Consider the following 12,734-nt stretch of genomic DNA (forward strand, 5'->3'; position numbering starts at 1 on the left):
AAATGGACATTTTGTTCACACATGCTTAGTTGACCCCTTTCTAAACCCAGGACTGAAGAAAAAAAATAATAATCTGACCATATAGTATACCCTTCATGTTAAAACACAGACAACCAGAGTCACAAAAAATAGACAGTTCATCGAACTGACTCTCCAATGCAGCAGCATGTTGTTGGACTCCTATACACTCTATTTCACCACTGACAACACCTAGATATTAGTGCAACACTACACCATTTTTGGTTTGGCTAAAATATGTATCTGTTTGAATAGGCAGCACATCACCGGTGGAGGATAACATTTAGGGAGGAGCTCCATGTCAAAAGACCCCCAGTTGAGCTAAAAAAGGAACTGAAAATAACCATTACCTCGTATACGTCAGTATATGGGAGCCACTGTCTCTTACTGGAGAAAAAAACTGAATGTGATTGATCGACTTTGCTAATGGTAGAATATAGGAAAGGTTAATTGATTTGTGTACCAGAGCATCAATGCAGTTTACACAACAGCCTAGCCTCAAAGAGTAGACGTAGCATAGTACATGTAAATCTGTATGTTAGTATGATATGTTATGTTACATAAGGTTACTTAAAGCTGTTCTATGTAACTTTTAAGGCGACGTGATCAAATTCACATAGAAATTATAGTTATAGATCTGTAATTCTCACTGAAAGCAAGTCTAAGAAGCGGTAGATCTGTTCTATGTGTACTATTTCTATGCTTCCTGTTTTTAAGTTTAGTTTTTGCTTCTTTTACTTTCGGTTTTGTACACCAGCTTGAAACAGCTGAAAATACAATATTTTTGGTTATGGAAAACATATTTCAGAGCAGTATAGATGGTGCAATGATTCTCTACACTATACTTGCATGTTTTGTCACATAAACAGAAATTAGGTGAACTATTAGACTTTTTGCAACCAGGAAATGGTGGAGAGATTTCTGCATAGTACATCATTAAGCCAAAAACTAAAGAAGGGACCTACGTTGAACTAACATGGATTAAACGTTGAATTGATGTCTGTACCCAGTGGGGGGGGTGGATGGATGGGCGTATAACGTGAACGTCTAACAACCCAATGGTTGAGTGTTCAAATCACATCACAGATACATTTTTGCTAATTAGCAACTACTTACTACTTTTTAGCTACTTTGCAACTACTTAGCATGTTAACTAACCCTAACTTTAACCCTAACCTTAACCCCTAACTTAGCTTAACATTAGCCACAACAAATTGGAATTCTTAACACATCATACAAATTGCAAATTTATAACATATTTGTACAAATTGCAATTTGTAACATATCACACGAAATGGATTATGGACATACACAAATTAATATATACCATACGAAATGTAATATATCATACTATTTTGAGTGTCACAGATTTACGTTTACTATGTTACGTCCAGGTTGGTTTCCAGTGCTCTCCCAGTGCTCTAATATAAAGTCTCTCTCATATATAGAGTGACTGGTAAAAAGGAGGTTATGCAACAGCATTGACCACTTGAGTAACTGGTGTTTTATGGGAGTGAATGGAGAGGCCTCTGAAAGGCATTATAGGAGACCATTAGAATTCACAGCAGCAATGTATTGGTATTAAGACTCTGTTGCTGCTTATATCAAAATCTGCTCCCAGATCTGCAGGGGTCTTTCTTCTCAGTGTTGCCCCCCAACAGCTCCTGGAATGGAGACCAATAGCAGAGGTCCAACAGTCCCCGGACATACTGTGGCAGACCAAAACAAAACATCACCACGACTCAGTCAGGAAGTTTCCTGTCTTTACTGCTTTTCACAGCAACACACTGTAATCAAATCAACTTAGAGTTTAAATAAACAAATGTCTAATCTCATTCAAGGCTACTGGGGTTGGATGGATTTCTGAGTTTTATGCCTTCCCATTGGGAAAACATCGGTTGAATCAACGTTGTTTCCACGTCCTTTAAAAGAAACGACGTTGAACCAATGTAAACTCAGCAAAAAAAGAAACGTCCCTTTTTCAGGACCCTGTCTTTCAAAGATAATTCGTAAAAATCCAAATAAGTTCACAGATCTTCATTGTAAAGGGTTTAAACACTGTTTCCCATGCTTGTTCAATGAACCATAAAAAATGAATGAACATGCATCTGTGTGCAACGGTCGCCTTGGCAATAAATTGCAATATCCGTACTGTGAGACGCCTAAAATAGCGCTACAGGGAGACCGGGCGGACAGGTGATCTTCCTCGCAATGACAGACCACGTGTAACAACACCTGCACAGGAGTGGTACATCCGAACATCACACCTGCAGGACAGGTACAGGATGGCAACAACAACTGCCTGAGTTACACCAGGAACGCACAATCCCTCCATCAGTGCTCAGACTGTCCACAATAGGCTGAGAGAGGCTGGACTGAGGGCTTGTAGGCCTGTTGTAAGACATCACCAGACATCACCGGCAACAACGTCGCCTATGGGCACAAACCCACCGTTGCTGGACCAGACAGGACTGGCAAAAAGTGCTCTTCACTGACGAGTCGCGGTTTTGTCTCACCAGGGGTGATGGCCGGATTCACGTTTGTCGTCAAAGGAATGAGCATTACACCGAGGCCTGTACTCTGGAGCGGGATCGATTTGGAGGTGGAGGGTCCGTCATGGTCTGGGGCGGTGTGTAATAGCATCATCAGACTGAGCTTGTTGTCATTGCAGGCACTGTGCATTACAGGAAAGACATTCTCCTCCCTCATGTGGTACCCTTCCTGCAGGCTCCTCCTGACATGACCCTCCAGCATGACAATGCCACCAGCCATACTGCTCGTTCTGTGTGTGATTTCCTGCAAGACAGGAATGTCAGAGTTCTGCCATGGCCAGCGAAGAGCCCGGCTCTCAATCCCATTGAGCACGTCTGGGACCTGTGGATCGGAGGGTGAGGGCTAAGGCCCTTTCAACCCAGAAATGCCCGAGAACTTGCAGGTGCCTTGGTGGAAGATTGGGGTAACATCTCACAGCAAGAACTGGCAAATCTGGTGCAGTCCATGAGGAGATGCACCGCAATACTTAATGCAGCTGATGGCCACACCAGATACTAACTGTTACTTCTGATTTTGACCCCCCCCCCCCTTGTTCAGACACACATTATTCCATTTCTGTTAGTCACATGTCTGTATAACTTGTTCAGTTTATGTCTCAGTTGTTGAATCTTATTATGTTCATACAAAATATTTACATGTTAAGTTTGCTGAAAATAAACGCAGTTGACAGCGAGAGGACATTTCTTTTTTTACTGAGTTTAGAATAGACATCTATGCCCAGTGGGTTGTTTCATAATTCTTATGGTTCACCATTGATTTGTTTGATTGCTCTTGTTTTCAAGTATGTACATCATTCTGTAGAATTGTTGTTGAGATGGTCAGCTTTGCTCTGGGAATAAATCATGTCTTTCCTAATTTTATAGAACCCACACACAAGTGATTCCTTGTTGCTTTGGTGATCAGAGATGATATGAGTCACTGAAATAGAATAAACAACTTTTCGGTCATAAAGTGTTACCATCCCCGTGTATTCTTTCATTCACACTGAAAAAACGATATATCAAATGAATCTATCAAGGACCCTTAGAGAGACAGACAATGTGATGGAAAAGCAGAAGATGCAATAGAATGTATGTAAAAACCTAAAGTTTTCATATTTATTATATTGTTTTTAGGACAAAAAGTCAATCCTCACGTCTTCAGTAGTCTTCCCGCCAGAGCAGATAGGAGTAAACTAGGTTATATGGGTTACGTAACCACTGTCTGCTTTCATAGATCCTCTCCTCGGCATAGCAGCTCGTCTTCCCCTAATCTCTTCTGCCTGATTACTCTCTCACATCTCCCCTCCCCTCCCCTCCCTGACTCATTCAAACTGCTGTGGCTCTCACACACAGCCAAGCAACACATACAGTACACACACACACACACACACACACACACACACACACGCAGCAGCAGAATCCAGCCGGTTCAGAGCGGATTTGATGGCTGTTTCTGGGTTTGGTCGAATCTATCATAGTCGTTCTTGTCGTTCCATTTTGGCCCCTGGCACAGCTGTTCTTTTGCTCTCAATGCTAACCAGCTTTCAGAGTTCATCGATCAGGCCAGTGTCTCTACTCATTGCACGCCATCTAGTCTGTCTCAACAGGCATCATCTATCTCTACTACTGTACATACAGGTTTGTTGATAGCTCTTGATAGGAGCTAATCACAGACTTTGTACGATCAGTCTTCTCAGGAACACAGATTCTGTGGAATTATATTGTCAATGGCATTTGTTGTAAAATAGTTCATAGTATTGAAGTAAAATTCCAGGGAAAGGAGAGGCAATAACACTTGATGCTGCAAGTATTACTGCAGTTAATGAGTACGGATAGAATACCACTTTTTACACTGGGTGCTTGAACTTAACGGAGGAGCCCTAGCGTAAGCACCAAAGAGGAGACTGGGTCAAAATAATGATATTCATAGCCATTGTTGCTGTTATGCAACAGTAATTCACAACATGTATATGTCATAACATTCTCCATCAACTTGTCTCATCCTTGAGTTATAGAGAACAAAATACAGCTATGCACTAACAAGTGTTAGAACATATGTTGATTGCTAAGTTGTGTCACCTTAGGTCGACTCTCCAGTATTGGATTAGAAGAGATTTCCTTAGATAACATCAACAGTCTAATTCCCCTTCAGTCAGTCATCACCTCATCACCTCAAGGAGATGCTTTACAGATAGCTAGTGTTGCAGTGCATCTAATTCTAGGATATAATCACAGCTTTTACCAGTCTGCATCCCAATTCGAGCCAAGCACTGCAACATGGACCCTTGGTCAAGAGTAGTGCACTATGTAGGGAAGCAATTAGGGTTAAGTGCCTTGCTCAAGAGCACATAGACTGATTTTTCACCTAGCTCCTAACCGCTAGGCTACCGGTCGCCCATTTGTATCCGATCACATCTCTCTATTATGTGTGGGAATACTTTGGAACAGATTTCCAAAATTAAACTCACTTGTAGCTTATTTGCTGGTGTTTTTACAGTGTTTTATGTCCAACAATAAAAATTGTTGGGGGGGGGGGGGGGGGCAAATAAAACCACCAGTTGGAGAACCCTGGTTTATCATATCTCAAAACCGCCAGTTGGAGAACCCTGGTTTATCATATCTCAAAACCGCCAGTTGGAGAACCCTGGTTTATCATATCAAAAGCGACAGTTGATAGAAAGCCTAGCGTTGTCTACAAATAAGGCTCATTATCACAGAGTGAACTGTTGAAAGTGGGGAAGACTAACTGCTCTTAGAAGTGGTTATGATAGGGCCAATTAGCCCAATCCACTTATTAGTGCAGTGGCTATAGCTTACTCGGAAAGTAGGCCATTCAAAAACCCATGCAGCATCCGAAAGGGCTTCATTCAAAATGTATTTACAAGGTCTCCTTTATAAACAATTGATATCGCAAGATGTTAATCAATGCAATCTTGGTGTGATTTGTGAAATCTATTGAGATAAGCAACTACTATGTTTTTTAAGCAGTGGTTATTGATGAAAACATGCTATGAATGATGGGGACATTAGACCCCCTGTGCTTTAATGCAAAAATAGACACGTTGCAACATCAACCATGATCATTATCACTGTGGTCAGAGATCCTGTGCAAGTGCATCATGGCATGCATTTATGTGCCAGAAAGTTTGTGCATGGTCAGACCCACTTTCACTTAGTCTGCATAATCACACACACACACACACACACCTTATGCTCTGCTGACATCTACTGGCTCTATTGGACAATACCCTGTTACATAACGTGAGAACAAAGGACACATTTGGAAGCACTACCATCCCCTGGTGGTAGTCAGTATACATGCAGGCAGAGACAGAATGAGGAGAAGCCATATTGGGCTCAAGCTATAGAGCCTGTGTCTACCCATGACTCTGGTTCAAAACGTCAGTGATACTATCATGTCACCCGGAAAGAGTCTTGCATGGAGTTAGTTCTTTCTCAATGGAATCTTAAATATATTAGGATGTCAAAATGTCCCTATGGACATTACTTCATGTTTACAGTTGAAATCGTAGAATACTGGTTTCAGTTGACATTCGAAAGAAATGTTTCCAGGCTGATAACAAGTATTCTGCGCACCATTCTTGATGTAAATGTTCTATGCTCTTTTAAATGCTTAGGTCACGCTTTCCTGCTCTGAAGGTCGATGCTATTTGCCAACCTGGTACAGCGAGGGTGACTCTCTGCAAACGCGGTCTCATCTTCTACATCATCTACAACAGGGGTACTCAAATCCTACAAGGTCTGGAGCTGGGCTGGTTTTTTGTTCTACCTGATAATTAATTGCACACACCTTATGTCCCAGGTCTAAATCAGTCCCTGATTAGAGAACAATTAAACAATGCAGTGGATCTGGCTTTGAGAGTTGAGTTTGAGGGATCTACATGATAGGAGTGATCCTGGTGTTTGGTGTGGCCCCTTTGGTGGTCAGTCTGTTCAATGTGTTCAGTCTAATCAAACAGCTGAGGAAGCTCTGGAGACAGATCTTACAGTTCATCAGCTGGGAGAAGATAAGAAAGGGCATATGGTTACCTCTCCCAAATGACCAGCTCCCAAGTACTGCCAAGACGCACAGACATCGGAGGTGGTCAGAGGTGCCCTAGCATCTACAGTGGCCCCATCTCTGTGCTGTACCTTAACCAGAGAGAGAACCAAGACACTAAGGAAGAGGCTGAACCTGGACACATAGCTTGAACAAAGACACGGTCACAGACCAAGACACAGCAAACGACTGGACCATGTATAGTCTGACAAGGATGTAACCCAGAAGGGACATGGAGATGTCTTCACCTCAAGGAACCCCCAAAAGACAGTCTGAAAAGAGCCACCGTTTCACAGACAACCAGTCATCGCAGCAGAAGCAAGAACAGACACAGTCACCGGTGACGTACAAACAGCCACCACCTGTGCATCCATCAGAGGAATGTTTTTTTCCCCATCTTTTGATAAAAAATAAAATTCATGCAGTTTGCTGCAACAAACTCTCTTTGTGATCCATTTTATATGAGCATGTATTTTATTGATATTTTAGTAGTATCACATGTATTGTTATCAAATTAAGTCAATTTAATTTTCAAAAAATATACATTGTTAAAGATGTTATCAAACCAGAATACATTTTGAAATACATGGCCAACATTGATAGTTTACATACATCTTGACACTACACACATTTACAACAAGCCCACTCCCTGTAGGGGGAGTTGACTTTCCTCACATGAAATACAAATATTAGGCTATGACAAAATACTTGGCTGGGACATGGTAAACTCTAGTTCAAATCAAACTTTTTGTCACATGCGCCAAATAAAACCTTACCGTGAAATGCTACTTACAAGCCCTTAACCAACAATGCAGTTCAAGAAAGAAGTAGTTTATTCTGTATAGAAAATCAAAGCATGTTCAATCTTCTGAATCAATATTAAAGCAGTTTGGATCTTGGTGTGATGTCCATGTTAGACATAGGGCTATACCTAACGGAACATATTAAATCATGTCCAGCACTACCCCCAACATCACCATAGTGGCAAGAAAAAGTAAGTGAACCTTTTGGAATTACCTGGATTTCAGCATAAATTAGTCATAACATTTGATCTGATCTTCATAGACAATGGACAAACGCAGAGTGATTAAACTAATAACACACAAAATATATTGAATACATAATTCAAACATTCACAGTGTAGGTTGGGAACAGTATGTGAACCCCTCGGCAAATGACATTTCCAAAAGCTAATTGGAGTCAGGAGTCAGCTAACCTATGAGACAAGATTGGAGATGTTGGTTAGAGCTGCCCTGCCCTATAAAAAAAAACTCACATTTTGTGAGTTTTCTACTCACAAGAAGCATTGCCTGACGTGAATCATGCCTCAAACAAAAGAGATCTCAGAAGACCTAAGATTAAGAATTGTTGACTTGCAAAAAGCTGGAAAGGGTTACAACATTTTCTAAAATCAGTCCACGGTAAGACAAATTTCTGCACTCTTGCTAGTCTCCCTAGGAGTGGCTGCAAAGATGACTGCAAAAGCACAGTGCAGAATGCTCAATGAGCTTAAGAAGAATCCTAGTGTCAGCTAAAGACTTACAGAATTCTCTGGAACATGCCATCTCTGTTGAGGAGTCTATGAAACGTAAAACACTAAACAAGAACGTTATTCATGGGAGGACACCACGGAATTAAAAAATAATAATAATAATTGCTGCGTGTCTGAAGTTCGCAAAAGAACACCTGGATGTTCCACAGCGCTTCTGGCAAAATATTCTGTGGACAGATGAAACAGTTGAGTTGTTTAGAAGGAACACACAACTGTGGAGAAAAAAAGGCACAACACACCAACAACAAAACCTCATCCCAACTGTAAAGTATGGTGGAGGGAGCATCATGGTTTGGGGCTGCTTTGCTGCCTCAGGGCCTGGACAGCTTGCTATCGTCGACGGAAAAATGAACTCCCAAGTTTATCAATACATTTTGCAGGAGAATGTAAGGCTATCTGTCCCCCAATTGAAGCTCAAGCGAAGTTGGGTGATGCAACAGGACAACAACCCAAAAGACAGAAGTAAATCAACAACAGAATGGCTTCAACAGAAGAAAATATACCTTAAGTGGCCCAGTCAGAGTCCTGACCTCAAACTGATTTAAAATGGTGTGGCATGACATCGAGCAGTTCACACCAGACATCCCAAGAATATTGCTGAACTGAAACAGTTTCGTAAAGTGGTTAGCTTAGCCTAGTGGTTAGAGTGTTGGACTAGTAACCGGAAGGTTGCAAGTTCAAACCCCTGAGCTGACAAGGTACAAATCTGTTGTTCTGCCCCTGAACAGGCAGTTAAACCCACTGTTCCTAGGCTGTCATTGAAAATAAGAATTTGTTCTTAACTGGCTTGCCTAGTTAAATAAAAGGTATTAAAAAAAAAATACACGGTGTATTCAATAAAGACATGAGTACGTATAATTGTTTATGAGTTTAAGCAGACTGTTTGTTTATTGTTGTGGCTTTTATGACCAATTTATGCATAAATCCAGGTAATTCCAAAGGATTTTCTTGCCACTGTATGTGAAAATGGCGCATTTCTATGTTTGTAGTAAAAATTCTGATTCCAAAAAACGAATCACTTGCGACCCAGTTTTGGCCCGCAGGCCACTTGTTGCCAACCACTGATGTACACTGCATATCATCCATAATGTTTTGTCTGTAGAAACAATTGAGGAAAAATTCATATTAGTCCTCTGTTGCTGATCCTTTCAGTTGAGATTATATTGCAAAGGAATCTTGCGACCCCATCTTTGAATCTAATTTAAGACCAAAGCAGCACATACTGTAATGTCAAACATCACTAAGTATTTAAATGATAGCATTAAACTCATTGCCATTTCGTGTCAAACCTTTCAGTTCTGGCAACAACAACAAAGTTGCGTCAGAGTAATCGGCTGAAATGTCCATCACTGAGGTCCAGACGGTCAAAGAAATGGGACACATCACTTTGTTTTACCCCTCAGAAATGCCACAGAGAAAACGCTTCAATTCCCTCATTTTGCTTTCTGGTTAGAAACTGCTTATAATAATGCCCCATGCATGTTAAGAGAGGATTCTAAAGAGAACAGTTCTGAGGAGGTAGGAACATCAATTCAAACAAAACCGTCACCCACGTTCCTTCAACGTTGAATTGCATGCTAATTACTGTTTGGCTGTTGGAAAAAAACAAAAACAAATGCAATAAAACTCTGATAGCTTGTCATAAACATGAAAAATGGCACTACACAAAATGGCTAGACACACTGAAACATTGTCTGTATATCATCAATCCTAGTTCATATTTACATAGTTTTGCATCAGTCCCCTGGGGCATGAAGCTCTTGCTTCAGTGCGTAAGTCAGGGCTGTGCTAGGTGGCCATATCATCACGTGGCAGGTTGAGCCTCACAGCCCCTCCCCCGGCCGAGGCGGCAGAGTAGTAGGCTGTGGCGGAGGTGGGGCCATTGGTCTCCATGGTGAAGAGCTTGCAGGTCCCTGGGGGGGCGGGGTCAGGAGCATCCCGCTCGGGGCTGGACGCCCGTGATGACCCCGGTGAAGCCGAGGGGCTGAGCTGTACTGCCGTGGTGTCCTGCAAAGTGTGCTCACTTGTCTCGATCTCAAACGTCGCTCCCCCAGCTAAACCTCCCCGCCCCATCATTCCCATGCTCCTCCCGCCCACCTTCGATCTCCGGGAGCCCTGGGCGGGGGGCAGGCGGCTGCAGACACAGCACGCTCCGAAGAAAGAGAAGGCCACCAGGAGCAGGATGGGCCCTATGATGATGGGAGGGTTGGCAGAGGGCACCAAGGTGCTGAAGGCGAATGCCCCCACCAGGGTGATGTTGATGCCTGCCAGCATGATGCACAGGCCGCATGCGCAGCACAATGCTGGGGAGGGCAGGCCATGGGGGCGGGACTTCCTCTTCTTCTTCGGTTCCTGCTTCTTGGGCACAGGAGTGCTCGAACTCCTGTCAGTGACGACCATCTCTTCTTCTGTACCTCAAGGCTGCTCTGTCTCTCCGTCTTTCCTTAACTCTATATTTCTATCGTTCAGCAAGGACTGTTCCCCTTGGCAACAGACCACCGAGGGAGGCCATGGCTGTGCTGGTTGATTGTTCACAGTGTAAAAGCTCCTGAATCAGAGTAGGAAATATAAATGTTTAAGCTGAATGTGTTTTCAGTTATACAAGTTTCTAAGGTGGAAATAACAGACAAGGACATGCAGAACTCATGTTCAATGATGGTTGTAATTCATGCACTATCATGATTCAATGATAATTGTAGTTTATGCATGACATTATGATGATAATTCTAGCCTTGGTCTGAGCACTAAAACACAATTACAATGCTATCAAGAGGCCTTGGTGAGAAAGCTCATGTCGTGCTTCACTTGACCAAGGCTACGGCTCATATAACACTAAATACTCCCCCGCAACTCCTCCAGTTCACACATCTCATTTTTGGGCCTGATTCACTGCACATTACACTAGTCTGGCCTATGGCCCTAATTCAACAACATAGATAACACGTGACAAACGTCTACGCTAATGGTAAACCATCATTTGCTGGAGCCAAGTACGCATGCATAAATATTTATTGTTCATGAATATCTAAAAGTATAATGTGTGTTGAGGGAAATAATAAACATTGAAATGAAAGGTTATGCAGTGTGCATGGGTGCAGAAGAGGTGGCAGGGTATTAGCAAGGTATTGATTGACCAGTGACTAAATTGTCAGTGAACTTGGGAAAGGACAGCCTAGTCGACATAACCAATATTATCTCTTAAAAATGACCATACTGAATGATTACATTATTACTTGTCTTTTTAAGTATTTTAAATAGATATTTGATAAAATATACAATATTGTGTGTAAATGTACTAAACAGTGACTGCATTCATTCAAAGCTGGTGGGTGAATAAGGTTTGAATTGCTGAGTAGCAACCAGAAACAATAGCATTTTCATTCATCATCATCATACATACACCCCCTAAAAAGAAAGAATCCGTTATAAACCGCATAATGGTTATTTTAGTTATCTATCCTATTGCTGCAGGAAAATGAAATGGCATGTTTGGTATAGCCTTTCTGAGCTTGGGCATTGAGCATTTTTTGTAGAATGCGCGCAGGCATCAAATTCATCCTTGTACTGAACTGTTGCATATAACAACGTTCAAATTCATTGATTTCCGAGATTCATCTTACCTTCTGTGCTGATGTTCAGAATAGTTGAAGGTTCCTTTAGAAATAGCCTACATCTCCAACACGCATTTTCATACAGAATCCCATTCGCATACGGATGGTCAGGTTAGAACTACGTGTATATGCCGAAGAGTTGATTTTCAGATTGAACACCTCATAGTGTGCCAATCAATAGTAAATATTACAACCATGGCCGGTCGACGTAGTTAGGGCATCTGTGAGAGAGGCTCATTCAGGTGAAGGCGTTGCTCTTCTTGACATATGGACGCTTGTTGTGTCCACGTGACTGTGCAGTCGGATACATGACGCCTATACAATTCTAGGATACGAAAACCTCTCTTACATAAGACCTGTCCAAATATTCTCATCATCTTTCTTTACTCAAGAGCTGCTCTTCAGAGAAAATAATAATGAGTGCGTTTCCATAATCCCGCCAGTCTTGTGATTGACAACACCTGTTTTTGATGGGTATATAGCAAGTAGGATGTTTGCACAGTGCATTGAGACGTCCCCCTCTCCTCACTGGGTAACACAATATATGTATGTGTGATAATGAGCATCTTGCGTCCATACAACACCACTATGATATACACCGCTCCACGTGGTGTACTGGAGGAGGAGCGAAGGGTGTCTGATGAAAGAGCATTGGGGGGAGACTAGCAGACTCTGTGGACAGCTCCCGGAGCTGGAACAAGCTACGCAAAGCTATTACATCATTGCACATATTGCAAGTAGGCTAGTCTTCATTTGTTGATCATGCATGAACAAATAAACCTGGTCTTAGATCAGTAGCATATATTCGTGGATGCCAAGGGATTCCAGGCTATCCCAACAAAAAAAGAAAACGAAAAAAAGATACAAGATAATGTATCATTCTTCTTTCTGTGTTTCATAAATGTCCTTCAATTCGCAAGAGAGCATCCAAGCGAATGCTTTGTATGTGTAGCCCATCT

The 12,734-nt window shown here is 42.0% G+C and overlaps 1 protein-coding gene across 1 annotated transcript; it reads right to left on the reverse strand.

Moving 5' to 3' along the window:
* Positions 1-7,106: 7,106 nt before the first annotated feature.
* On the reverse strand, positions 7,107-12,312 carry LOC115101774 (transmembrane protein 275-like). The gene is made up of 2 exons (XM_029621241.2): positions 11,785-12,312; positions 7,107-10,712 (listed from the first exon to the last, which is right to left on the reverse strand). The coding sequence occupies exon 2, from the start codon at positions 10,562-10,564 to the stop codon at positions 9,953-9,955; it is 612 nt and encodes a 203-aa protein (XP_029477101.1). The 5' UTR covers positions 10,565-10,712; positions 11,785-12,312; the 3' UTR covers positions 7,107-9,952.
* Between the last annotated feature and the right edge of the window lie 422 nt (positions 12,313-12,734).

Source organism: Oncorhynchus nerka, linkage group LG20 (assembly GCF_034236695.1).
Source record: "Oncorhynchus nerka isolate Pitt River linkage group LG20, Oner_Uvic_2.0, whole genome shotgun sequence".
Classification (NCBI taxonomy): domain Eukaryota; kingdom Metazoa; phylum Chordata; class Actinopteri; order Salmoniformes; family Salmonidae; genus Oncorhynchus; species Oncorhynchus nerka.

What these genes read in the sequence shown, in the direction of transcription:
- LOC115101774 (XM_029621241.2), bottom strand. Translation starts at nt 10,564, where the DNA reads ATGGTCGTCACTGACAGGAGTTCGAGCACTCCTGTGCCCAAGAAGCAG.